This window comes from Diceros bicornis, chromosome 39 (assembly GCF_020826845.1).
Source record: "Diceros bicornis minor isolate mBicDic1 chromosome 39, mDicBic1.mat.cur, whole genome shotgun sequence".
NCBI classification, from domain to species: domain Eukaryota; kingdom Metazoa; phylum Chordata; class Mammalia; order Perissodactyla; family Rhinocerotidae; genus Diceros; species Diceros bicornis.
Genome location: NC_080778.1, coordinates 2,294,599 through 2,319,994, shown reverse-complemented (window position 1 = coordinate 2,319,994; position 25,396 = coordinate 2,294,599). Strand labels below are relative to the sequence as shown.

Below are 25,396 nucleotides of genomic sequence, written 5' to 3'. Positions count from 1 at the left end.
ATGTGATACCCATGATCAGAAAAAACACCTACTGTAAAACTTTTGGAACAATGAGACTTTTTGTTAGAAATTTCTATATACAAGGACAATCAGCACTGGATTATTTTATCATCATTCCTACAGTTTAACAACAATTTTACAAAAATAAAGGGTGGCAGAATGTATTAACATTTGCAAATGTCACTCCTGTGCTATGTGGCATCTGGTTCCCCGAGATGAACTGGAAACCCGACTTCTCACACTGCCCCTTCTTCAACGGCACCCCATCGAGAATCAACGTTCATGAAGGTACAGCTTGCTCCTTTTTCCCAACTTCCTTTCTCATAACTATATTTTAGGCCATATTTGCTTATTTTATTCATTAAAATAATCTCAATGGCAATAGAGATCTATAAAATATTTTCTAATTGAAAATTTTCAAGTATTCAAAAAAGCTCAGTTCAGTTTTGCTAAAAGATATTTTCAATATTTCACTTACAAATCACTACACCCAGTTTCCCACCACACACCTTACTGGTCCTTAACTTTGCTCTTATCTTCTGACTCTCATTCATGACCACTCCTCAGTCTCACTGGCAATGTGTTATTCAAAGGATTCAAAAAGGAATCAAATAATTTCAAAAAATACACTAAAAAGATTCAGAATAGGTAATGGCAACACATATTACTAATTAGGAAAAGCAGGTACACTACAGTATATGTTGCATGACCTCATTTTTGGGATAAGTGAAGCATAATCAAATGTATATCTCAATATTGTTTATAACAGGGGAGAAAAATTTAAACCTCAATACCCATTGGGAGTGGCCCAAAAAGCTAAATTAGGGTCAACGATGGAAGGAGGTGTCATGAAGACTTCAAGTGACACTGATGGGAGCTAGTCAGTGACATGACAAGCTTTGTTTATTCATTTTTTCAACATTCAATACAAATGGAAGGTAAACTACGTGCCAGACACCATAACACGCCCTGGATTGCAACAACCCACCATCAGTGAAAAAGAGCGGATCAACAAAACAGCATCCACAGTATGTCCCACTGACCACACACACACACACACATACACACACACACAGAGGTAGGGGGAAAGCACACAATTACACAATAACATTAGTCGCTGAATCAAAGCTTCAAACTTAAGGGGACAAAATGAAATCGATATTCCCAAATACTCGTTTCATTAATATTCATATTTTTTACATTTTTTACAAAGCACATCCCTCTGTATTTTAATACAAGACCATTCACTTTTCCGTATGAGTGATTTTCAGCTGACGTCATTTTTTTCATCTTTTCTCCTAATTCAGAAAGTTTCTTTAGGGGCTGGCCAGGTGGCGCAAGCGGTTAAGTGCACGTGCTCCGCTGTGGCGGCCCTGGGTCCGCTGGTTCGGATCCCAGGTCCGCACCAACGCACCGCTTGTCAAGCCATGCTGTGGCGGCCTCCCATATAAAGTGGAGGAAGATGGGCACAGATGTTAGCTCAGGGCCAATCTTCCTCAGCAAAAAGAGGAGGATTGGCATCAGATGTTAGCTCAGGGCTGATCTTGCTCACGAAAAAAAAAGAAAGTTTCTTTAAATTGTATAGTCCTCTTTCTCCACGCAAATCCTTTTTGTGAGAATTTGCAAAATCCCATTCTTACATGTTCTCTCCCTTTCTTCCTTTAATCTGAACAACAGTGTCCATATCCGTGCTACATATTCCCATCTTTGTCCATGGGTATTTCCACATTTTTCCATATTTCAGTGAGAGCAGATGTGCGTCAGCACTGAAGACAAATACCTCTATTGTAAAAGAAAACACTCTAGATTTCCCTTTCTCTCCAGTAAAGGTCTATTTCCTAAGTTTGCCTCCCTAGGTAGACTCAATGAAAATCGGCATGTAATCTGAAATATAACAAAATTTCACTAAAATAAAGTCTGACAGACACAAAAAATATGATGTGAGACCTATAGGCACCAGAGGTATCTACACAGGAAGACTGTACCTGCGGGGCAGACCGGCTGAAGGTCACTCCCGTGACTGTGTCCGTGTGTCCCGCGAGCCTATGAGAAAAAGTGCTGGAGCCCATTTCATACACATATGCCTGAAAGACAAAACAGACAGGGGTTCTATGCTGAGAGAGTCAATAATCAATTACCGATGATGCAAAGTAGAAGGATACTCTACGGCTAACCAAGTGTCACAGCAGCAATGATATAATGGACAAAATGCCATCTAGGTCATAGAATGAAATTTAGGAAATACACATTTCTCCTCTTTTCTCTATTAGAATTTTTATCATCTTAATGAATTTATATAATACTTTCTGGCCTATCATAAGCCTTCACAAAACATTGTGAACAGTTTTAAATATATGCTTATATTTGATGACTAATTCTAAGGAAGGAGTACAGATTTTGTATTGCAACCTTATCTGGAAGTCACAAATCGAGTGAAAAGGTGATGTTTTATTGTCCTTTCCCATAAACTTGAGAGATAGCTGTCTATACTTTGCTTCCTACTAATCAACTTGGAATTTGAGCAATTCAAATATTTAGAATTTTTTCTACAGCTGTTGATAAAATTAAAAATAAAAAATATACATTCCTCTCTAATGTTATTATATAAAAAGATATCTAGATATACGTATATAGACATATACATATATACACATATCTATATATCTCTTTAGAATTGTCATCAAATACTTCATTTAGGGACAAGATCTGGAATCAGGGTACCACTCTGATGTGATATAAGACAAGAGAGAACCATACTAATTATTAAGTAACAAAATGTGCAAAGAAGTATTTTCTGAACTCTGCTGGGAATAAAGAGAGATAGATGCCACATTGCAAGACCTCAAAGGTGATTCCTTTATTGGCCCAGGGGACCCCACTTTGAGAACCACAGGCTAGACTGTACATTGTGGTCTACACAACACTTCACAACTGTCACAGAAATCACAACTGGTCGAAGTATGCCCACTTGAAATTATTAATATCCCCATATTTTTATTGAGGAAACCATGACATGTAGAGAGTAAGTTACTAGGATGGCCATCAAATGTCGATACTGAGATTCTAAACTGGTTTTCTGACTCTAAACTCTTGCTTTCTATTTTGCTAGGCTGCCAAAGACAACGCCCATTCATGAAGGACTCAGGGCATCTTCAAAATCCCTCTGGTCTCACATGTGTTTCAGAACTATCTTGGTCACTTCACCATTTTCTCTTCAGGACTGCCAATGAACAATGCTATAATTAATTTTGGAGGGTTTCTCAGGATTCAAGACTGTCCTCTTGTCTGCTGTGTAGATTAAGTGGATAAGGGAAATTATAATGACCATACCTCTTTGCATCTATTATTTCCAGTTATCAAACATAGAAGTTAATAATAAGAAAGGAGAAACAGGTTTCTAATCACCGTTGACGTCTCCACAATGCAGCTCGGAGGCACTGAAAACCACCAGAACCTACTGAGAAGTGACGCGATGCTCCGAGAAGCAGGTGCGGCGAGAAATGTGTTTAAGGTGACAACCAGGCCTGCAGCTGTTACACATTCAGGAAGCAGGACGAGGCCAGCATCAGAGACGGCGACATCTGTTTGACTTGTGATATGGAGGAGTCACTCAAACCATGACAGTGGGTTGAATTTACTACAGAAGACGTGAGAAGAGGAAGGAATGTCAGAGAACAAATACACAGATGTAGAAAGAGAACCATGAGAAAGAGAAGCTGTGGGAGCAAAGGAGTCCCAGAAATAAGAAATGGGCAGAGAAAAGAGCCAGGAGCTTAGGTAACTGGGCGGACCTTGTAACTTGCTAGGAAGCAGCTTCAGTGTAACATGTGACAGACATCCGATTATAAAGGGAAGTTATGTGCAAGGCAAAGGCTTAAACTGATATTTTTAGACCCCAGGGAACTTGTTTATAGGCTAATGGAAAACGGATTGAGACTGAAGGAATGAGAGAGAAAGTTTTCTGATGCAACAGGGTCCCAGACAAGTCAGGGACGACGGGCGGAAGACACAGGTGCCGAGGAAGCTGCTTCCTCTTTCCTCCCTGACAGACCAAGGAGCAAAGTTAAGTACAGACAGACAACTGTTGAGGCTGACAGGTGAAAAGAAGGTCTGAAAATTAGAGGCAGTGTTGGAGTGACGTCAGCATCATGGCGGAGTGAGCTTTCCCGTGAATTCTTCCCCCACAAAATACAACAAAAGTAACAGCCACAGACCAACAACGGAATCCCAGACAGTCAAAAGCTGGAGCGGAGGGATCCACACTGCCGCACATCTGAGAGCGGAACGTGCTGGGCCCCCGGAGGAAGTGGGGAGAGGTAAGGAGAACTCCGCTCCCTCCCCATCAGATCAGCGATCCGGTCCACGCGGCTCCCAGAGAGGGGGGAGGGGCGGCCCTCGGCGGGAAACTGTAGCTCTTCGGGCGCTCTCAGCCAGTGGGAAACTCCCGCACAGAAGGCTCAGAGGAGCCACAGGGCTACCATCAACATCTGAGCAACCCAGAGAGCGGATAAAGAGGGGCAAACGAGAAGCCTCACACGTCAGGGACCCAGAGGGCAAAAGAGAGAGCTCCCCCCTCCCCGCAACCCGGAGTCTGCAGCTCGACCAGATCTAGCGGTCCGAGGCAGACCTGAATAAACTGGACTGGACCCGTGGATCGCAGTGGGGAAAAGAAACAAAACAAAACAAAACAAAACAAAACTGCGGATCGCAGCAGAAAAACTGGGGCAGAGCGCAGGGGGCTTAGACTACACAGCCCTTTACCACCACACAGTGGCGGCAGGTGGAAATTGCAACCAGAGACTTCCAGGATGAGGAAAATCAAAACCAACACAGGAACCACAATGCAAAAATATATGAAATCACCAGACCAGAAACAAAATGACAAGCACCCAGAAATCAACCCCGAAGACACAGAAATCCATAAACCAAATGACAGAGATTTCAAAATAGCTATCATAAAAACACTCAACGAAATACGAGACAACACAGACAAACAATTAAATGAGATTAGGAGTTTCTTCACAAAAGATATTGAAATCATAAAGAAAAACCTATCAGGGCTGATGGAGATGAAGAACACAATGGAGGAGATAAAGGAGAATCTGGAATCTTTAAAGAACAGAGCTGACAATATGGAGGAAAGAATTAGTACTTTAGAGGATAGGAATACAGATATACTCCAGATGGAAGAAGAGAGAGAACTAAGACTAAAAAGAAATGAAGAAAGACTCCGAGAAATATCGGACTCTATTAGAAAATGTAACATAAGAATTATAGGTATTCCTGAGGGAGAGGAGAGGGAAAGAGGAACAGAGAGCCTATTCAAGGAAATAATAGCTGAAAATTTCCCAAATCTGGGGAAGGAGCAGGAAATACCAGTAAGCGAAGCCAACAGGACTCCTATATATATTAACAGACAAAGGCCTTCACCACGACACCTAGTGGTAAGGCTAGCCAGGGTCAACGACAAAGAAACAATATTAAGGGCAGCTAGACAAAAACAAAAAATAACGTACAAAGGAACTCCCATCAGGCTCTCAGCGGATTTCTCAACAGAAACTTTTCAGGCTAGAAGAGACTGGAATGATATATTCAAAATACTAAAAGACAAAAACTTTCAGCCAAGAATACTCTATCCAGCAAAAATATCCTTCAAATATGATGGAGAAATAGTAACTCTCCCAGATAAACAAAAGCTAAGGGAGTTCATGGCCACGAGACCGCCACTACAAGAAATACTCAAGAAGGCCCTCAGGCCTGAAAACAAGAAGAGAAAGGGAACACAAAGCTTGGAGTAAGGAGAAAAGTAGGTAGACAAAATCAGAGAAATAGTAGATCTTTACCGGAATAGGTTAGCAACCACTTAAATACTAAACTCAAAGATCAAAGGAAGAAATTCACCAAAAATAAATTTAACCTCATCACTGTAAACACACAGCCACAACACAAGATAGAATAAGGTATAACAAGAGCAACTTAGAAGGGGAAGAGGAAAGTGACTGAATTGACTTAGCATAAGGAAATAGGAGGCTATCAGATAATGGACTATCTCATACAGAAGATTTTTCGCCCAAACCTCAAGGTAACCACTAAACAAATAATCAAATTAAAACCACATATGATAAACAAAGAGAAAACTAGAAGAATCATAAGACAGAACAACCAAACTGAATTGGCAGTCCAAAACAAATGGGACAAGAAACAAAGGAAATGCAAAAGAACCAGAAAATAAGTGACAAAACAGCAACATTCAACCCTCATATTTCAATAATTACCCTAAATGTAAATGGATTGAACTCTCCAATCAAAAGATACAGAGTGGCAGGATGGATTAAAAAGCAAGACCCAACAATATGCTGCCTTCAGGAAACACATCTTAGCACTAAAGACAAGCACAGGCTCAGAGTGAAAGGATGGAAGACAATACTCCAAGCTAACGGCAAACAAAAGAAAGCAGGTGTTGCCATACTCATATCAGACAAAGTAGACTTCAAGATAAAACAGGTTAAGAAAGACAAAGAAGGGAAATATATAATGATAAAAGGGACACTCCATCAAGAAGACATATCACTTATAAATATATATGCACCCAACATAGGAGCACCAATGTACATAAAACAACTATTAACAAACCTAAAAGGAGAAATCAACAACAACACAATAATAGTAGGGGATCTTAACACCCCACTTACAGCAATGGATAGATCATCCAGACAAAAAGTTAATAAAGAAATATTAGACTTAAATGAAAAACTGGACGAGATGGACCTAGTAGACATATACAGAGCACTCCACCCAAAAACAGCTGACTACACATTCTTCTCAAGCGCGCATGGAACATTCTCTAGGATAGACCATATGTTGGGAAACAAAGCAAGCCTCAATAAATTTAAGAAGATTGAAATCATAACAAGCATCTTTTCAGACCATAAGGCTATGAAACTGGAAATGAACCAGGAAAAAAAAACTGGGAAAGTGACAAAAATGTGGAGATTAAACAACATGCTACTGAACAACCAATGGATCATTGATGAAATTAAAGGAGAAATCAAAAACTATCTGGAAACAAACGAAAATGATAACATGCCATATCAAACCATATGGGACGCAGCAAAAGCGGTCCTGAGAGGGAAACTCATAGCGATACAAGCCCACCTTAACAAACAAGAAAAAGCCCTAATAGGCAACCTTAAATTACACCTAACAGAACTAGAAAAAGAAGAACAAACAGAGCCCAAAGCCAGCAGAAGGAGAGAAATAATAAAAATCAGAGCAGAAATAAACGATATTGAGACCAAAAAAACAGTAGAAAGGATTAATGAAACAAAGAGTTGGTTCTTCGAGAAGATAAACAAAATAGACAAACCCTTAGCCAGGCTAACTAAGAAAAAAAGAGAAAAGGCTCAAGTAAACAAAATTAGAAATGAAAGAGGAGAAATTACAACGGATACCATGGAAATACAGAGGATTATAAGAGAATACTATGAGAAATTATATGCCAACAAATTGGACAATCTAGAAGAAATGGATAAATTCTTAGACTTATACAACCTCCCAAAATTGAACCAAGAAGAAATGGAGAATCTGAATAGACCAATCACAAGTAAAGAGATTGAAATAGTAATCAAAAACCTCCCAAAAAATAAAAGTCCAGGACCAGATGGCTTCTCCAGTGAATTTTACCAAACATTCAAAGAAGATTTAATACCCATCCTCCTCAAACTATTCCAAAAAATAGAGGAAGATGGAACACTTCCTGAATCATTCTATGAGGCCAACATCACCCTGATACCGAAACCAGACAAAGACAATACAAAGAAAGAAAATTACAGGCCAATATCGCTGATGAACATTGATGCAAAAATCCTCAACAAAATATTGGCAAACCGAATACAACAATATATTAAAAAGATCATACACCATGATCAAGTGGGATTTATACCAGAGACGCAGGGATGGTTCAACATCCGCAAATCAATCAACGTGATACATCACATCAACAAAACAAAGAATAAAAACCACATGATCGTCTCAATAGACGCAGAGAAGGCATTTGACAAGATACAACATCCATTTATGATAAAAACTCTCAATAAAATGGGAATAGAAGGAAAGTACCTCAACATAATAAAGGCCATATATGACAAACCCACAGCTAACATCATACTCAACGGGGAAAGACTGAAAGCCATTCCTCTGAGAACAGGAACGAGGCAGGGCTGCCCACTCTCACCACTCCTGTTCAACATAGTACTGGAGGTTTTGGCCAGAGCAATTAGGCAAGAAAAAGGAATAAAAGGAATCCAAATAGGTAACGAAGAAGTGAAACTCTCACTATTTGCAGATGACATGATTGTATATATAGAAAACCCTAAAGAATCTGTTGGAAAACTGTTAGAAACAATCAACAACTACAGCAAAGTTGCAGGGTACAAAATCAATCTACAAAAATCAGTTGCATTTCTATATGCTAATAATGAACTAACAGAAAGAGAGCTCAAAAAGATAATACCATTTACAATTGCATCAAAAAGAATAAAATACCTAGGAATAAATCTTACCAAGGAGGTGAAGGACCTATACAATGAGAACTACAAGACATTATTGAGGGAAATCTACGATGACATAAAGAAATGGAAAGATATCCCATGCACGTGGATTGGAAGAATAAACATAGTTAAAATGTCTATATTACCTAAAGCAATCTACAGATTCAATGCAATCCCAATCAGAATCTCAATGACATTCTTCACAGAAATAGAAAAAAGAATACTAAAATTTATATGGGGCAACAAAAGACCCCGAATAGCTAAAGAAATCCTAAAGAAAAAGAACAAAGCAGGAGGCATCACAATTCCTGACTTCAAAACATACTACAAAGCAATAGTAATCAAAACAGCATGGTACTGGTACAAAAACAGACACACAGATCAATGGAACAGAACTGAAAGCCCAGAAATAAAACCACACATATACGGACAGCTAATTTTCGACAAAGGTGCTAAGGACATGCAATGGAGAAAGGAAAGTCTCTTCAATAAACGGTGTTGGGAAAACTGGACATCCACATGCAAAAGAATGAAAGTGGACCATGTGCTATCGCCATTCACAAAAATTAACTCAAAATGGATCAAAGACCTGAAGGTGAGACCTGAAACTATAAAACTCATAGAAGAAAATATAGGCAACACACTATTTGACATTGGGTTTAAAGGAATCTTTTCGGATGACATGCCTACCCAGACTAGGGAAACTAAAGAAAAAATAAACAAGTGGGACTTTATCAGACTAAAGAGCTTTTATAAGACAAATGAAATCAGAATCAAGATGAACAAACAACCAACCAGCTGGGAGAGAATATTTGCAAAACATACATCTGACAAGGGGTTGATCTCCATAATATATAAAGAACTCACACAATTGAACAACAAAAAAACAAACAACCCGATCAAAAAATGGGCAGAGGAAATGAACAGACACTTCTCCAAGGAAGATATACAGATGGCCAATAGGCACATGAAAAGATGCTCAACATCACTAATCATCAGGGAAATGCAAATCAAAACAACACTAAGATACCACCTCACGCCCGTTAGAATGGCTATAATCACCAAGACAAAAAACAACAAATGTTGGAGAGGATGTGGAGAAACAGGAACCCTCATACACAGCTGGTGGGAATGCAAATTGGTGCAGCCTCTATGGAAAACGGTATGGAGATTCCTCAAAGAATTAAAAATAGAGATGCCCTATGATCCAGCCATCCCACTACTGGGAATCTATCCAACGCACCTGAAATCAACAATCCAAAGAGGCTTATGCACCCCTATGTTCATTGCAGCATTATTCACCATAGCCAAGAAGTGGAAGCAACCTAAGTGTCCCTCGACTGACGATTGGATTAAGAAAATGTGGTATATATATACAATGGAATACTACTCAGCCATAAAAAAAGACAAAATCGTCCCATTTGCAACAACATGGATGGGCCTGGAGCGTATTATGTTAAGTGAAATAAGCCAGAAAGAGAAAGACAAACACTGTATGATCTCACTCATATGTGGAATATAAACCAACACATGGACAGAGAAAACTGGACTGTGGTTACCCGGGAAGTGGGGGTGGGGGGTGGGCACAAGGGGTGAAGGGAGTCATATATGGGGTGATGGACAAACAAAAATGTACAACCCAAAATTTCACAATGTTAGAAACCATTAAAATATCAATAAAAATCAAAAAAAAAAAATTAGAGGCAGTGTTTAGAGTTTGAGGGTTTTTTTTCCGTTCAAATCAGCTTCCATTCTATCATTATCACTTGTTGAAAAGTCCTTCCTGAGATTCGTTATGTTTTTACCTAATTCTAAGTAGGACTTAACACTGGCTGGTACTTGCATGAAATCTCGAAACACACACAAAATGACACCATAATATTGTGAAAGAAGTCTAGGTAAGAGTTATTTAAGAAAACAGGCTTTTATTTTCTATACAAAAATGTTAGTAAGTGAAACACATCTTTTCGTGGAGAAGGTTCTTGAGTCAAATGAATCTTTATGGTCATGACAAACTTTAAACATGAAAACAGCAGTCTGCAGTCCCAAATATCAGAAATATCTTATTAGACACGCACTTGTCATGAGCCAGTGGCAATGACCAATCCAAAGGACAAGATGTATCTCATACGATATGGTTGAAAAGTAAAGAATAACTTTACAAATGGTTCAATTTCATTACAATCCATGTTGGGAACAAAATGTTTTAACTGGAGGTAACAACAGTTGTTTGATTCATGAAGCAACTTCTCCCCATTGAAGAGAAATAAGCTGTAGCCAAAATGTACTAAGAAACAAAGGAAACTCAAAATAAAACCTGTATAAAGTAAATCTTACTCCAAAACTAAATAAATAAGCCCTGAGAAGGGGGCAAGAAGTGGGTAATATTTTTTCAAGCAAAAGATGAGGATGTGGCACAAACCACACAAGAGCTGGAATAATGCTTTACTGTTCAAAAATATTTTCACAAAACTTGTAAGGGACTGAATGTACTAATGAAAAAGATGGATGTTTAGCAAACAGGACTAGACCAATTCATTACGACTATTTTGTAATTCTATTGAACCGTATCTGCAAAGATGAAGTTTCTTTAATTTTTTGTCTCACAGAGTTCTAACACGTGTCCTTCATTTCCCTGTACTAGAATTATCACCACAGAAGAAATGGGAAAAAGAATTGCAAAGAGAAGTTAATTCTGTATTTCTGAAACTTCATAATAGTAGCGAAATTGTCCACAGAGGGATCAACCATCATATTATGGTCACTTACTTTTTAAAATATTTCCAGAAATGACATTTCTCAGAACTGTGTACATTTCTTCAGATCATTGAATTTTTAGTTCATAGAAAAATAAACTTTTATCAGAAGACCAAAATGTTCATGATTTAACACAGAGCCTTACATTAAGAAACATTGCCTACTTCCTGTAGCAAGCAAAGACTCCAGTAGAAAATCACTGATTTTGGCACACCAAGTCATTTGGCCACTACCAATGGACAACTGGATGTTAATGGCATTGTTCTGGGTCCTCCAGCAGGTTTGGACATAGACACACTCTCTTTCTCTGATCAACCTCCATCAAGGTCTGCAATGGGACGACGGCAAACTCCAGGATACACTCTGCCCCTCTCCCTGCCACTTCCTCTCGAAAAGACAGAGCACAATAGATCACTGTATGGCACTGACCACTGGTCTAACCACCAGTATCATATACCTAGGGCTGCAGCAGCTTGAATAGTCTTGAAATAAATCTTTATCAACTTTCTTTCTAATAACAACCTGGTCTTTTTCAGCATCTTTGAACCTGCAGTCAATTATATAACTAGTCATCTTTTAGTATACACTTGTCATTCATTTATTTTGATTTCTTTGAAAATATGATCACATAGTGCAGATCAGGGCAGAGGGATCTGGCAAGAGTAACTTATCAACGCGTAACTTTGGCATTATCCTGATAAAGTCATTGCAGTGTGACAATAGCTTTCTATATGGTAAGATTCAAGCAATATTTATTAAATGTAGCTACAAACATATATTATTTCACTTCACCCATACAGTAGACATCTCACAGTGCACTGCTACAGAGGAAAACACCAAAGGTCAGAGAACAGTGATTTCCAAATTCGCAGAGCAGAACCAGGATGCAAACACAGCCTTTCTCTGACCAGAGAGAGCTCTCACTCCAGCACACAGCCACTGTCCTCCAGGAGGCGCGCGGCAAAGGGGAGGGGCTCGTGCAACGGTCAAGTAAAGAGCCCCTGTGTCCAGTTCTGTTTCCAACTGTATCTGTGCTTGGCTTTTTATTTTGAAAAATTTCAAACACATGCAAAAGTACGGAGAATTATAAAACGAGCCTCATAAAAACATAAACCAAATACAACATTATCAAGATTTTGCTATACTTGCTTCAAACGCCATAGCTTTTTTCTTTTCTTTTTCTTTTCAGTTTTTGTAGTTGAAAAAGTATGAAGTCTTTTGAAGCAAATTGCCAAGATGATGTCCTATGTATTTTGTAAGGATCTCTAAAAATATGGATATTTTAAACATAACTTTACAGCCATTTTTACATCCAACTAAAATAAAAACAATTCCTTAATATTTAATACCCAGTCATAACAATTTCCCAATGTTCTCGAATGTCTTTTTATAGTTATTTTGAGTAAATCAGGATCCAAATAAGATCCATATATTGTTGTTATATCTCTCTCTCTTTCTCTCTCTTTTGGAGCAATTCTTTCCCTCCTTGCCTTTCTTCTTTTCATGCCATAGACTTGTTGAAGAACCTGGCTCTGTGTCCTGAAGAATGTTCCATATTCAGATTTGTCTGTTTGCTTTCTTGTGATGTTTTTCAACTTATTCCATTATCCTACATATTTGCTGTAGGACAGAGATTACCTAGAAAGAACCAGTTAGGTTCAGGTTCAACTTCTTTTTACAAGAATACTTTATGATGAATATTAGTGGGATCTGTACACACAATGGCATCAGGAATGAACACAGTGTCTAAACTGTCTCCACTTACTGATGCTAATGCTGGCCAGAAGGTTTAGGTTGTGATAGCACGATGCTCTCTGGGAGAGTTTCCCATCAACCTTTTTTTAATTGTAGTGAGAACATTTAACATGGGATCTACGTTTCTAACAAATGTTTAAGTGTATGATACAGTATTGTTAACTACAGGCACAATAATGTACCACAGAGCTCTAGACTTACTCATCCTGCATAACTAAAACTCTGGACCCTGTGACCAACGCCTCCCCATTTCCCCCTCCCCTCAGCCCCTGGCAACCACCATTCTACTCTCTGCTTCTATGACTGTGATGATTTTAGATTCCTCATTTAACTGGAATCATACAGTATTTGTCCTCCTGTGACTGGCATATTTCACTTAGCATAATGTCCTCCAGGTTCATCCATGTGGTCGCAAATGGCAGGATTTCCTTCTTTTTTTAAGGCTAAATAACATTCCAGCATATGTATAGACCACATTTTCTTTATTTATTCATCGTCAATAAACATTTGCATTGTTTCCACATCTTGGCTATTGTGAACAATGTCCAACGACATGGGAGTGCAAATATCTCTTCAAGATCCTGATTTCAATTCTTTTGGATTAATACCCAAGAGTGGGATTGCTGGATCATATGGTAGTTCCATTTTTAATTTTTTGAGGAACCTCCACCCTGTTTTCCATAGGGACTGCACCAGTTTACAATCCCACCGACCGTGCACACGGGCTCCCTTTTCTCCACACCCTCAGCAACACTTGTCGTCTTCTGGTTCTTTGTTCATAGCCACCCTAACAGGTGTGAGGTGATATCCCATAGTGGTTTTGATTTGCATTTCTCTGATGATTAGGGGTGCTGAGCACCTTTTCACATAGGTGGTGGTCATCTATGTCTTCTCTGGAGAAATGTCTATTCAAGCTGCCTGGGAACTATTGATCTTTCTCTGATAATTTCCTCTACTGATGACATTTGCCAAAATCAATTACTTCATTTGAGGTTGCAAGAGGGTAATTTTCTAATTGTCATTCAGCCCACTTGTCTGGAATTCTTCTCTAGAAAAGAACTTTTCCTCTTCATATAGGGTGTTTGGTTCACTTTAAACATAGTCCAAACAGGAAAGGCAAGATAAATGCTTAATTCTTTCCTTTTAAAAGGCATGCTTCTGAGTAAGGAATTGGTGCCCTAGTTTCTTCCGAATAGGGACTAATGAAGTTTTGTTTTATGTTTGTTTTTGTTTTGTTTTTAGTTATCCTTTTGGAATGTCATTTTAAAATCATTATAAATTAGATATATAATGTTTTAAAATCAATTACAGTCATTATTCTTTCGATGCTCAACTATGCTTTCTTTGCCCAATAGCCTTTGATGTTGCCTCCTTTGGCCTTATTATATGACTCCATTACTCTTCCTTTCTTTTTGGCACAAAATGTCCCTGGCTCATCTGTAAACTTTCTGCAACAGACCTGAAACCAGCTATTCATCCAGGGAACTCTGGTTTCCATTAGTGGGGAATGGCATTTGGCGACTACAACGAGGATACTAAGGGTGATGGCTGGAATGTCAATGCTTCTAAGCACCTTCAGTGGCCAGAGCTGGAAATAGCATCTGTCTTTATATTTGTGCACCAACTCCACACTGTTTTAATTAGAGATGCTTTCTAAATGTTTTACTAACTGGTAAAGCAAGTTTCCCCCAACATAATACTCTTTCTTCCAGGGTGTCTTGACAATTGTTACTTATTTATTCTTCCAAATAACTTTACAATGAAATTGTCTAGCTAGAGGGAAACCTAACGATACTTTTGTTGAGGCAATGTCAAATTTACAAATTACCTACACAGAACTGATTTCCTTATGAGATTAAATCTTCCTATCCAAGAACAAGTTAAGACTTTGCATTTGTTCAAGTATACACTTCTGGGAAAAAAAATAAAGCTTTCTTCATATAGGTTTTGCAGAGTTCTTGTTAAGTTCATGCCTAATATTTTATCCTTTTTAAGACTCTTCTAAATGGATTCTCTTCTTCATGGTATCTTCTCACAGGTTATTGTTTTTATATATAAAGACCATTGAATTCCATATATTAATTTAAATCCTACTATTAATACTTGTCTGAGTTATTTTATTGTTCATGATGGCCATGAGTTCTCTTGGGTTTTCCAGATATGCAATCTTATCATCTATGAATTAAGATAGTTTTAACCATTCCTTTTCAATTATAATCTAACTACGTTCTCTTGCATAATTTCATAGCTAAATGCCTCCAAAGTCTATAAAATAGTAGTGGAATTAATGGGCATTCTTGCTTTGTTCCCAACCCTAGAATGCCTCTAATGTTTTCTCATAAGATGCTGGCATTTGAGCAGAGATAAGCGTTTTATCATTTGAAAGAAGCATTCATGGATTCCTTCTTTACAGGGTGTTTTATCATAAATGAATGTGGAATTCTGTTGAAATGGCTTTTGTGCATATATGAAGATGGTCATAGAGTTCCTCTTTTTACATCAGTTAGTCAAATGATGCTCAGTTAGTCAAATGATTTATTAATGGATTTCTTCATATTGAACCATCCTTGAATTTACGAACATTGGTTAATGATAAATTATTGTTAATGTGCTGTCAGATCCTATTTATTCCTATTTTAAGATTTTTGAATTTATATTCATAAGTGAAATGTAGCTTTTTTCTGAATTTTTTTTTTTTTTTTTTTTTGTGAGGAACATCAAACTTCTGCTAACATCTGCCCATCCTCCTCTTTTTATGCTGAGGAAGACTGGCCGTGGGCTAACATCCGTGCCCATCTTCCTCCACTTTATATGGGATGCTGCCACAGCATGGCTTGCCAAGCGGTGCGTCGGTGCACGCCCAAGATCTGAACCGACAAACCCCTGGCAGCCGCAGAGGAGTGCACGCACTTAACTGCTTGCACCACTGGGCCGGGCCCTTTTCTGAAATTTTATCAAACTTTCATATTAGTTATATTCACTTCAATGGGGCCGGCCCGGTGGCGCAAGCGGTTAAGTGCGCGCTCTCCGCTGCAGCGGCCCGGGGTTCGCTGGTTCGGATCTCGGGCGCGCACCGATGCACTGCTTGGTAAGCCATGCTGTGGCGGCGTCCCATATAAAGTGGAGGAAGATAGGCACCGATGTTAGCCCAGGGCCGTCTTCCTCAGCAAAAAAGGAGGAGGATTGGCGGATGTTAGCTCAGGGCTGATCTCCTCACAAAAAAAAAAAAAAAAAAAAAAAAAAAGATAACTTGCATGCTTTCCTTATTTTTCTGAAACAGTAAAAAAAAAACATTGAGACCACTTGATCTTTAAAAGTTTGGTAAAGTCCCCTGACAAGTCATCTGGACCTAACACTTTCTTGCAGAGAAATTCTTGGAAAATTTTTTTATTTCTTCTATGAAAACTGGCCTGTTTATTTTTCTTTTTGGGAAAGTTTTGATAAATTACATTTCCTACAAGTTATCCATTTATATGTAGACTTTCAAACTTATTTGCATAAACTGTGAAAAGCAGTCTCATGATTTTCAAAAGTTCCTCTGTTCCATGTTTTTTTTTCTCTTTGCCATTTCTTATTAATTAATTATTGAATTTTTTCTCTTTTTCAAAAATCTGGTTTAGCTAAAGTTTATTTTGTAGCTTATATTTTTTTAAAAAACCAAGCATTTTCACTTATTTATTAATTCTACTAATTTTCTTTTTTCTAACTTATTGTCTGCTTTTATCTCTATCAATTCCTTTCTTCTAATTTATTTTTTTGTTCCTTTTCTGGCTTTATAAAAGTTAGATATTTGAGCCAGCCTTCATGGCCTAGTGGTTAAAGTTTAGCGCATTCCGCTTTGATGGCCCAGGTTCAGTTCCCAGATGTGGAACCACACCACTCATCTGTCAGTAGCCATGCTGTGGCAGCGGCTCACATAGAAGAACAAGTAGGACCTATAACTAGAATAGACAACTATGTACTGAGGCTTTGGGGAGGAAAGAAAAAAAGTTAGATATTTAATTCATTTTTTTTCCCTTCTTTTATTTTGTATAAATATTTAGTGCTTTAAATTTTCCTCCAAGCACTGCTTTATCTGTATCTGATCTTTCTAGTCCTTCCCCACTACTATCCAATTTTAGTCATTAGAATTATCTTAATACTTATACTCTTAAATAAATCTAAGAGTGTACAATTGTATTGTCAGCTTCAAGTGACAGCTTTTTACTCCCAATTATCTATGAGAAAATCAAGAAACTTATTCTACTTTCTAGAATACTCTCACATCTCACATGTTTGTATTATTTTTTAAACTGTAATAGAGATAACATTTACAAAGCATTTTGGCACCCTCATCCTCATCTTTTAGTCTTAGTTATACAGTTGAACATACTCATTGCTCCTCTTGAAGCTTTTGTGGAAGTTTCTTCAATCTCACCACGGTTTTCTGAAGCTTTTTTCTTCAAGAATGATTCAAGGTGACACTAGTCATTCAATTCTAGAATGTTCATAATAGTGTGTCTGGTTTTATACTTAAAGGACAGCTTATCTGGATGTAAAATTTCTTGACACAAATTTTCTGTTTTAGAGTACATTAAATATGTTCCTCCCAATGTTTTCTAACTTAAAATGATGGTTTAGAGAAGTCTTATGCCAATCTGATATTCTTTCTTTTATAAGTTTTTGAAGATTTTATATGGATACACAAAAGCACACAATCCATACGTACACAGTCCAAATACATAATCCATATTTTTTGGTGTTGTTTTTAATAATTATAATCAAGTAGATTTACTAAGCCACATTTTGGTGCTGGCCAGTCTGGTCAATTTTCCCAGGTACACTTTCAATATACAGATTTAAGTTATTTCTGAAAAATCATTTTTGAATTATAATTTTAAATATTAGTTCTGTTCAATTGTTTTTTTTTTTTTTTAATTTTTTTCATGGTCTCCAATTTTATGTAGGTTGAATCTCTTTTGCCAAACTTCTATATCTGCCCTTTCATCTTGAATGTTTTTATCATTTTCTTTATTCACATGTGGATTTATTTACTTATTTTTCTCCTTCATATCCTCTTTTTCCCTTATTGTGCTCTCTGTGGTATCTATGTTCTACCACATTTATTCAAATTTGGTCTTTATTTCTGAAAATTTTTTTCTAATGCTTTCCTTTTATCAGTTTTCATTTCACATGTTCAAAGGAATTTCATTTCCAAACTCTTCTGTTTATGCTTTAGCTGCTCTGTTAAAGTTTCTGTTTTTCTTAATTTCCTTCAGCTTATTTGCAAATATATTATTAGTTTTCATCTGTCTAGAAAACACACTTTTCTGGCATGGTCTATTTGTCTGTGAGAATATTTGCAGTTCATCCTCATCTTTTTGTATTAATAAAAAGGACTGTCATATCCAGAAGTTTTATGACACAGTGGAATAGAAAATACGACATACAGGAGAAATAGAAACAGAATTTGATAGGCAAGTTGGAGACATATTGTGAAGGTTCTTGTATGCCACACAAAAGATACTGGTCTATATTCCATGTGATATTGGAGAGCCAGCAGAATATTTTAAACAGAAAACCATCATGATCAGCAATAATTTGTTTTCTAGCTATTAAAAGAAGTTGTTAAAGTCTTCCATTATGATTGAGGATGTTTCTTTTTCTTCTTAGAGTTATATTACTTTTGCTTTATATATTTTGAACCTGTGTTATTAGGTGCATACAGATTTAGAACTACGACATTTTCTATATAGATTGGCATTGTTATTATTATTGTGTCCCTCATTATCTCTAGTAATGCCTTAAGCCTTAAAGTCTATTGTATACTTAAATATTCTCACATAATCTTCATTTCCCATCTTTCTACTTTCAATGTTTCTGTGTCTTTATACTCTTAATTACAATTATTATATTTTTTAGCTACATTCACACGTATGTTGAATAAAAGAAAGTGATCAAAAATTTCAAGAAAATTCAATGTACACAGTTTACTTACATTTGGCTCCTAAAAGAATAGATCCATACTTATGTTATCTCATGAATTTCTTAGATAATATACAAGTAGTGCTCAAGTCTTTGAAGCAAATAAGGATTTGATATTCTACCTGAAAGCCAGGAAGCTATTATACATAATGAGATGTTCTAAAAGAGAATTTAATTTGATGGACATATTTGGATTGGTAAGCAAATTTGAGTACATGACTGGATACAGAGAAACAATTTAGAGGGAAAACCAAAGATACCATTATCTTGGTGGTGGCGGTGGTGGTGGTGCCAGCAGGGATTTTGTTCAAAATTGGAAAAAAGGTGTATCCAAAATGGTTGAAAATAGTTCATATTGTCAAGTAAATGTTACTTATTTTAATATTTTAAGTTGCCTTAATAATTTTGCAAATTATTAATTAGCTGCATGGTAGTCAAGTTTTAGAATACATTGTTTTTGAAAAAAATCTAAAATATCCATTTCTAACCATTTTTCACATGATCAAACTACTTCATTTAAAGATGAACTCAAGTGTCTATCATAGCAGATGAGAAAGATGTCAATAGACCATACTTAGTTAGATATGAACTAGTAAAATTTTAGAGTAGCTCTTCCTATTTAAAAGTTTCATAAAATGGTTTTCAATATTCATAAATGCCATTCTCACCAGTTAAACTGAATAAGAGAAAAAGTTTAGAAAAATAAATCTAACTCACAGTTAAATTGTAAAGTGATTTTTTCCAAATTAACTTTATGATTTCCTTGAATTTTTGGACATTTCTTCATGTCTTTTTTGTTTAGATAACCCTATAGACCAGTAGTGAGTTAAACTGTGTTCCCCAAAATTATACGTCCAAGTCCTAACCCCCAGTACCTGTGAATGTAATCTTATCTGGAAATAGGATCTCTGCAGATTTACTTAAGTTAAGGATCATAAGATCAGCTTGGATATAGGGTATCCAGTGACCAGTGTCCTTATAAGAAAAAGGAGAGGGATATTTGAGACCCACAGGGAAAAAGGCTGTGTGAAGTTGGAGGCAGAGACTGGAGGGAAAGAACGCCAAGGATGAATGGCCACCAGCAGGCGTAGAAGAGGCCTGGAGCAGATTCTCCTCGAGAAGGAACCAACACTACCAACACCTTGATTTTACACTTCTGGCCTCCAGAACTATGAGAAAATAGATTTCTGTTGTTTTAAGATGCCAAGTTTGTGGTAAATTGTTACAGCAGCCCTAGGAAACTAATAGGAGACCTTTTTAAATATGTTAAAGACAAATGGATATATTAGTATCTGTTCCAAATCAACCATTAGATATGTATGTCTGATGTGTAATGTGTGTTAGGAGAGGAAGAGGAGGAGGCAATGTCATTAAAATAAGCACGTTGTTCCCTGAGAGATCTAAGAGGAACACTCCCAGTTAGGTAGCTACGGTCTGGTATTTTATAGATTAATGTTATTATCTTGTAATTCAAAGGAGATACAGCATGAAACACAATGTCTTTCACAGAGTAGGCAATTTGTGCAATGATTAATAAATGAATAAAGAAATGAATTAATGAGTGATTGGCGTTTAAAGTATCGTGCTTCACTAAAATACCCATGAGGGCCTTTCATACCTCACACATTATTGTTATTAAAATACTGTTACTGTGTGAGAGGCTCACAACGCTGGCCAGGAGTCAAGCCTAGAATAGACTTAATCCTAACGTGCAGCCACATTAAACAGTCTCCACATGAATGAGTCCAGGATCCCTACGACAAGAGACCAACATACGTGTCTGTCCTCAGCACCGCAGGCCACGTATCGTCCACAAGGGCTAAAAGCCATTCCACAGGGATAACAGCGGCTCGGATGACCTTCAAAACGGCGCTCACACCTACGAGGAGTAAAACAGCAGGAGAAAAGAGGATTGTTTAATTTTTAACACATATTAGGAGAAAGATACTGACTTGTTGCTTTTCCTCACAAAAATGAGCAAACCAGCAGTGAAGGAATTTTTTTTTTTTTTTTTTTGTGAGAAGGACTAGCCCTAAGGTAATATCCGATGCCAATCCTCCCCGCCCCGTTTTTTTCCCTTGAGGAAGATTGGCCCTGAGCTAACATCCATGCCCATCTTCCTTTACTTTATATGGGACGCTGCCACAGCATGGCTTGACAAGCAGTGCATCGTGCGCGCCCAGAGTTCCGAACCTGCGAACCCCAGGCCGCTGCAGTGGAGCGCACGCACTTAACCGCTTGCGCCACTGGGCCAGACCCTGATGAAACGTTTTTATGAGGGGATTATTACACGGTAAGCAGGTTATTCTGGAGATCTTTAAATGTAAATAAAACGCTTTTCAAAATCACAAATTCACAAAGACAACCAAACTGACACTAAATGAACCTTTTATATATGAAGAATATTAAATGATTAACATATTCTAGGGATCTTTAAAAATATAAAAACAAACCTTTTAAAATCATAAATTATTTGGGTCAATGATTGAAAGACTTTTGGGAGGTGCAACATTCTATCAAGGCTGGTTAAGTTTCACAATGACTATTTATAAAGTGCTATATAAAATTTCTTTATTGTAAAAAATGTCAGGGAGTTGTTGTTAGTTATATTGAGAAAATCTCCGACACCGTTCGGGATAGCCTGAGCCTTCCTGAGAAAGCCTTTGCAAGCATCTAACAGTACTGGGATGGGCTCCAGGGGCACGATGATGTCAACAGAGAGCCCCCCAAGATGCCCTGGGGGGTGGGCAACATCCCCTGTAGTCACGACACTGGTGAACCTCGGAGGCTTTTATACTTGTTCTGTGATTAAAGAGAAGAGCAAAGACACCGCTAATTTTGCCCCTGTGAATATATATACATGCATACACACATACATAAATATTTATTATATTTTCTTATATACATTATATATTTAGTGATTATTTGCCATAATATAATTATCAGAATATACATAGATGTCACTGTAGTTAAGGGCATCTGATTGCCTCCCTGTGCATCTCTGACACTCAGGGGTCACATGTCACACACGTAGCAGAGGAAAGACCAGCACCTGTTATTTTACCATTCCAAATTTATGTGCCCTTTTCTCTGTATAAATCAGACTTTTCTTAGATTGGTCAGTATGAATAGATTCACCACAACCTTGTCATATTTGGAAAAAATGATCAAGTTGAGGTTATAGATAAAGCTAAGTGCTTTATGAGCTCTCCTAGAAACACGTTTTATGTGGTCTCTCTAGCTTCACCTCCAACTGCAATCTGCGAACAGGACGGCCTTACCTCAGGGTTCTCAAGTCCCACAGTCTTATCCCATCACCAACGGCTGTGGTTGTGAAAAGATTATAAACCTGAGATTGCCGGGTCGTAAATGACGATCCCTATAATTGTAAGGGGAAAAATCTAGTTGTATTTTTAAAGGCTGACTTAATAAACATCAGACTAATGATATCAAACAACATTGAATGTAAAGTAAGAAATTAACGCAAACTTTTTTTCTTATTTATATCAGTTTCAGAGTTGGACTCCAAAAACTTCCATGTGAGTAGTTACTAACAGCACATTTTGACCTTAAGAACCATTGATGCATGTTTTATCTATATGTAATGCCACTGAAAGTTATAGAACTACAAATGGTAAAGATCAAAAGACTACGATATTAATACACCAAAATTTATCACCAAAATGATCTAAAGTATAGATCATAATCCATATTCAATAAATTATCTGAAAGATGCCCTTAATAGGTATTTACAGTTTGAGGTCAGTTATTAATCTGCCGATTATCAAACTCAGACACTCTGAGCAGGTGCCTGTGCGATGCCTCGGGTGAAACCCAGCATGTGTCACCTCAGATGTTGGTCCCTTTGAGGTCCTGCCTCTGACCTGATCATCAAGGCACTCTGGCATGCCCACCTCCCCACGCTGCTGTCAGAAGAAACGCTGTAGTGATTTAAAATGTCTCATGGAGTGGAACTGACCAGCACTCCGTCTACAGAACCAATTGGCCCCAGACATTACCTAAATACATTGTGGTTCATAATGATTTCCGTCTTCTTTCTATGTCAAGAATATCCAAAATATTAAGACAAATTTAATGAACTATATCTATATCCACAAACATTTATGTTTAAAATATACACACACCTAGAAGTGGTTTTTCATTTACAAACAGGAAATAAAGGCCTACATAAATAGGCCTTATTTCAATAGTAACAATAACAAACTAATATTTATATTGAGTTTTAACTCTGTGCCAGACAGCATTCTAAACACTTTACATTTCATCCTTTCAACAAACTTATGAAGTATAAACTGTTTTATACTCATTTTCAGTGAGAAACATGACATACAGATGGGTCCATTCATTGCCACACAGCTAAGATCAACATAGCTTAGTGTTCCACAAACTAGGACTGGGTTGGAGAGCTTGATAACTCGTGATATAACACACAAACAATTCAACAGACATTCAACAGACTTTTAGAGATCGTCTACTAAATGTTGGGACTTCATAAGGCACTGAGTATAAGAAGAAGGAAATAAAGATCTAGTTTAACAGAAGGACAGACAGAGGGATGATTGCATAGCTACAATACCTTACAACATTGCTAGTTTCTTGAAGCTGAACAGTAAAAAAAAAACGGAATAGAATAGAAAAAATATACAATGGTCAAAACTTTCAAGGGAAAAAAAGGAGAATTAAAAAAATTTTTGATCGATCCAATAGAGGCTGAGGAAAAAGAAATGAAGAAGCAAAGAAAATTCATGATAAATAGAAAGTGCAGAAGTTTTTCTTTTAAAAGGTGGAAAGGAAAGCACAAAATAAGATCAAATGTTATGAGTGATCATAATAATTGCAAATAGACTAAACTCAGCAAGTAGAAGAGACTCTTAGATTGGATTTCAAGAAAAACATTTAAAACATATTATTTTTAAAGGTTGAATGTGAAGGGTGGGGAGAAAAACAGCATATCCGAAGTAAAAGGAGGCAAGGTTGATTATATAAGTACTAGAAAAAACAGATGTAAAGCAAAGAACACCTAATTAGAAATAGTTTCTAAAAATGATAAAAGGAACAACTGAACTTGAAAATATAAGAAGTCTGAACTGAAATATACCTAACAATACAGCCTGCAAATACATAAAGCAGAAATTAATAGAATTATAAGAAGAAATTGACAAGATTACAATTGTAGAAGGGGATGTTAATACATTTCTCTCACTAATTAAAAAAAGTCAAGCATATAAAAAATCAGGAAACTTGAATAATTTGAATACAACGACTAAGGTCGGGCCAATGAACGTGTATGCGAACATGCATTCAATGGTCAGCAAGAACACGTCCTTTTCATGCACACATGTAATATTTATAAAAATGAACCAGAGAGCCAAGTTTCCCAATAATACAAAAATCTCAACAGATACCAAGGAAATCAGTGCTATATCGAGCATGTGCTCTGAACACAACGCAATAAAATTAGAAATCAGTAACAAAAAATATTATCAAAAATGAGCTCATACATGTGGAAATCTGAAAGCACACATCTAAATAAAGCCTAGGTTGAAAAAATTCATGATGAAAATTATAAAATATTTAGTGCTAAATAATAAAAGTACCATATGCTAGAACTTGCAAAGTGCAAATAAAGCAGTATTCAGAAGGAAATTTAGAGGCTTAAATGCACATATTAGAAACGTATAAAAATGGATAAGATTCATACATGTAATGTGGAGTAAAAATCAGTTTACAGAGAAACATGTATGGTTTGATGCCACTATGTCAGAGAGTGCGACACATTAAACAATGCCGTATATATTTTTTAATGCATACTTGGGAAAGATTCACATCAGAGTCAGTAGTGGTTATCAAAGAAGAATGAGAGAGAGGGATAGAGAGTGGAGTTTTATCTGTATCAATAATCATTTTATTAAAACAAGCACAGCAAGATCTAAAGCTAATGAAATAATATATTTTAAAGCAATCATATCAATTTAAGTGACTATTATTTCTGAAAATCTGAAGTTTTTTGTGCAATAAAATGGTTTCATTAAAAAACATATTTTTTATTTTTTCAATTCAAATTAGCTGTCTAGTATTATATATTTACATCATAAAAAATGCAAATATCTTATTCAGACACAGAAAAAAAGAGTAATAGCCAGTCAAGTTTTAAAAATATGTAAAGAAAAAACACCTATGATTTTTAAAGACATCAATAAATCATAAAAGATTTATGTAGTTTCATTCTAAAAATAAACCATTTAATGATATAAAACATAATATAAAAATAGGGAAATATGGCCGTCACTTGTTGACGTATACAGTCCTCTTGTTAATGTGATGATGAAATGAGATAAACAAGTTATCAT

At 36.8% G+C, this 25,396-nt stretch overlaps 1 protein-coding gene across 1 annotated transcript in view; it reads right to left on the bottom strand.

Moving 5' to 3' along the window:
• Positions 1–389: 389 nt before the first annotated feature.
• The window catches only part of WDR27 (WD repeat domain 27), a 90,531-nt gene continuing 65,524 nt past the window's right edge, over positions 390–25,396 (bottom strand). The window contains exons 22-24 of the mRNA XM_058533974.1: positions 22,307–22,404; positions 20,802–20,904; positions 390–2,084 (exon numbers count right to left, since the gene is read on the bottom strand). Of these exons, the coding sequence (XP_058389957.1) occupies positions 1,863–2,084; positions 20,802–20,904; positions 22,307–22,404 (423 nt within the window). The 3' untranslated portion in view covers positions 390–1,862. The remainder of the gene's footprint in view (positions 2,085–20,801; positions 20,905–22,306; positions 22,405–25,396) is intronic.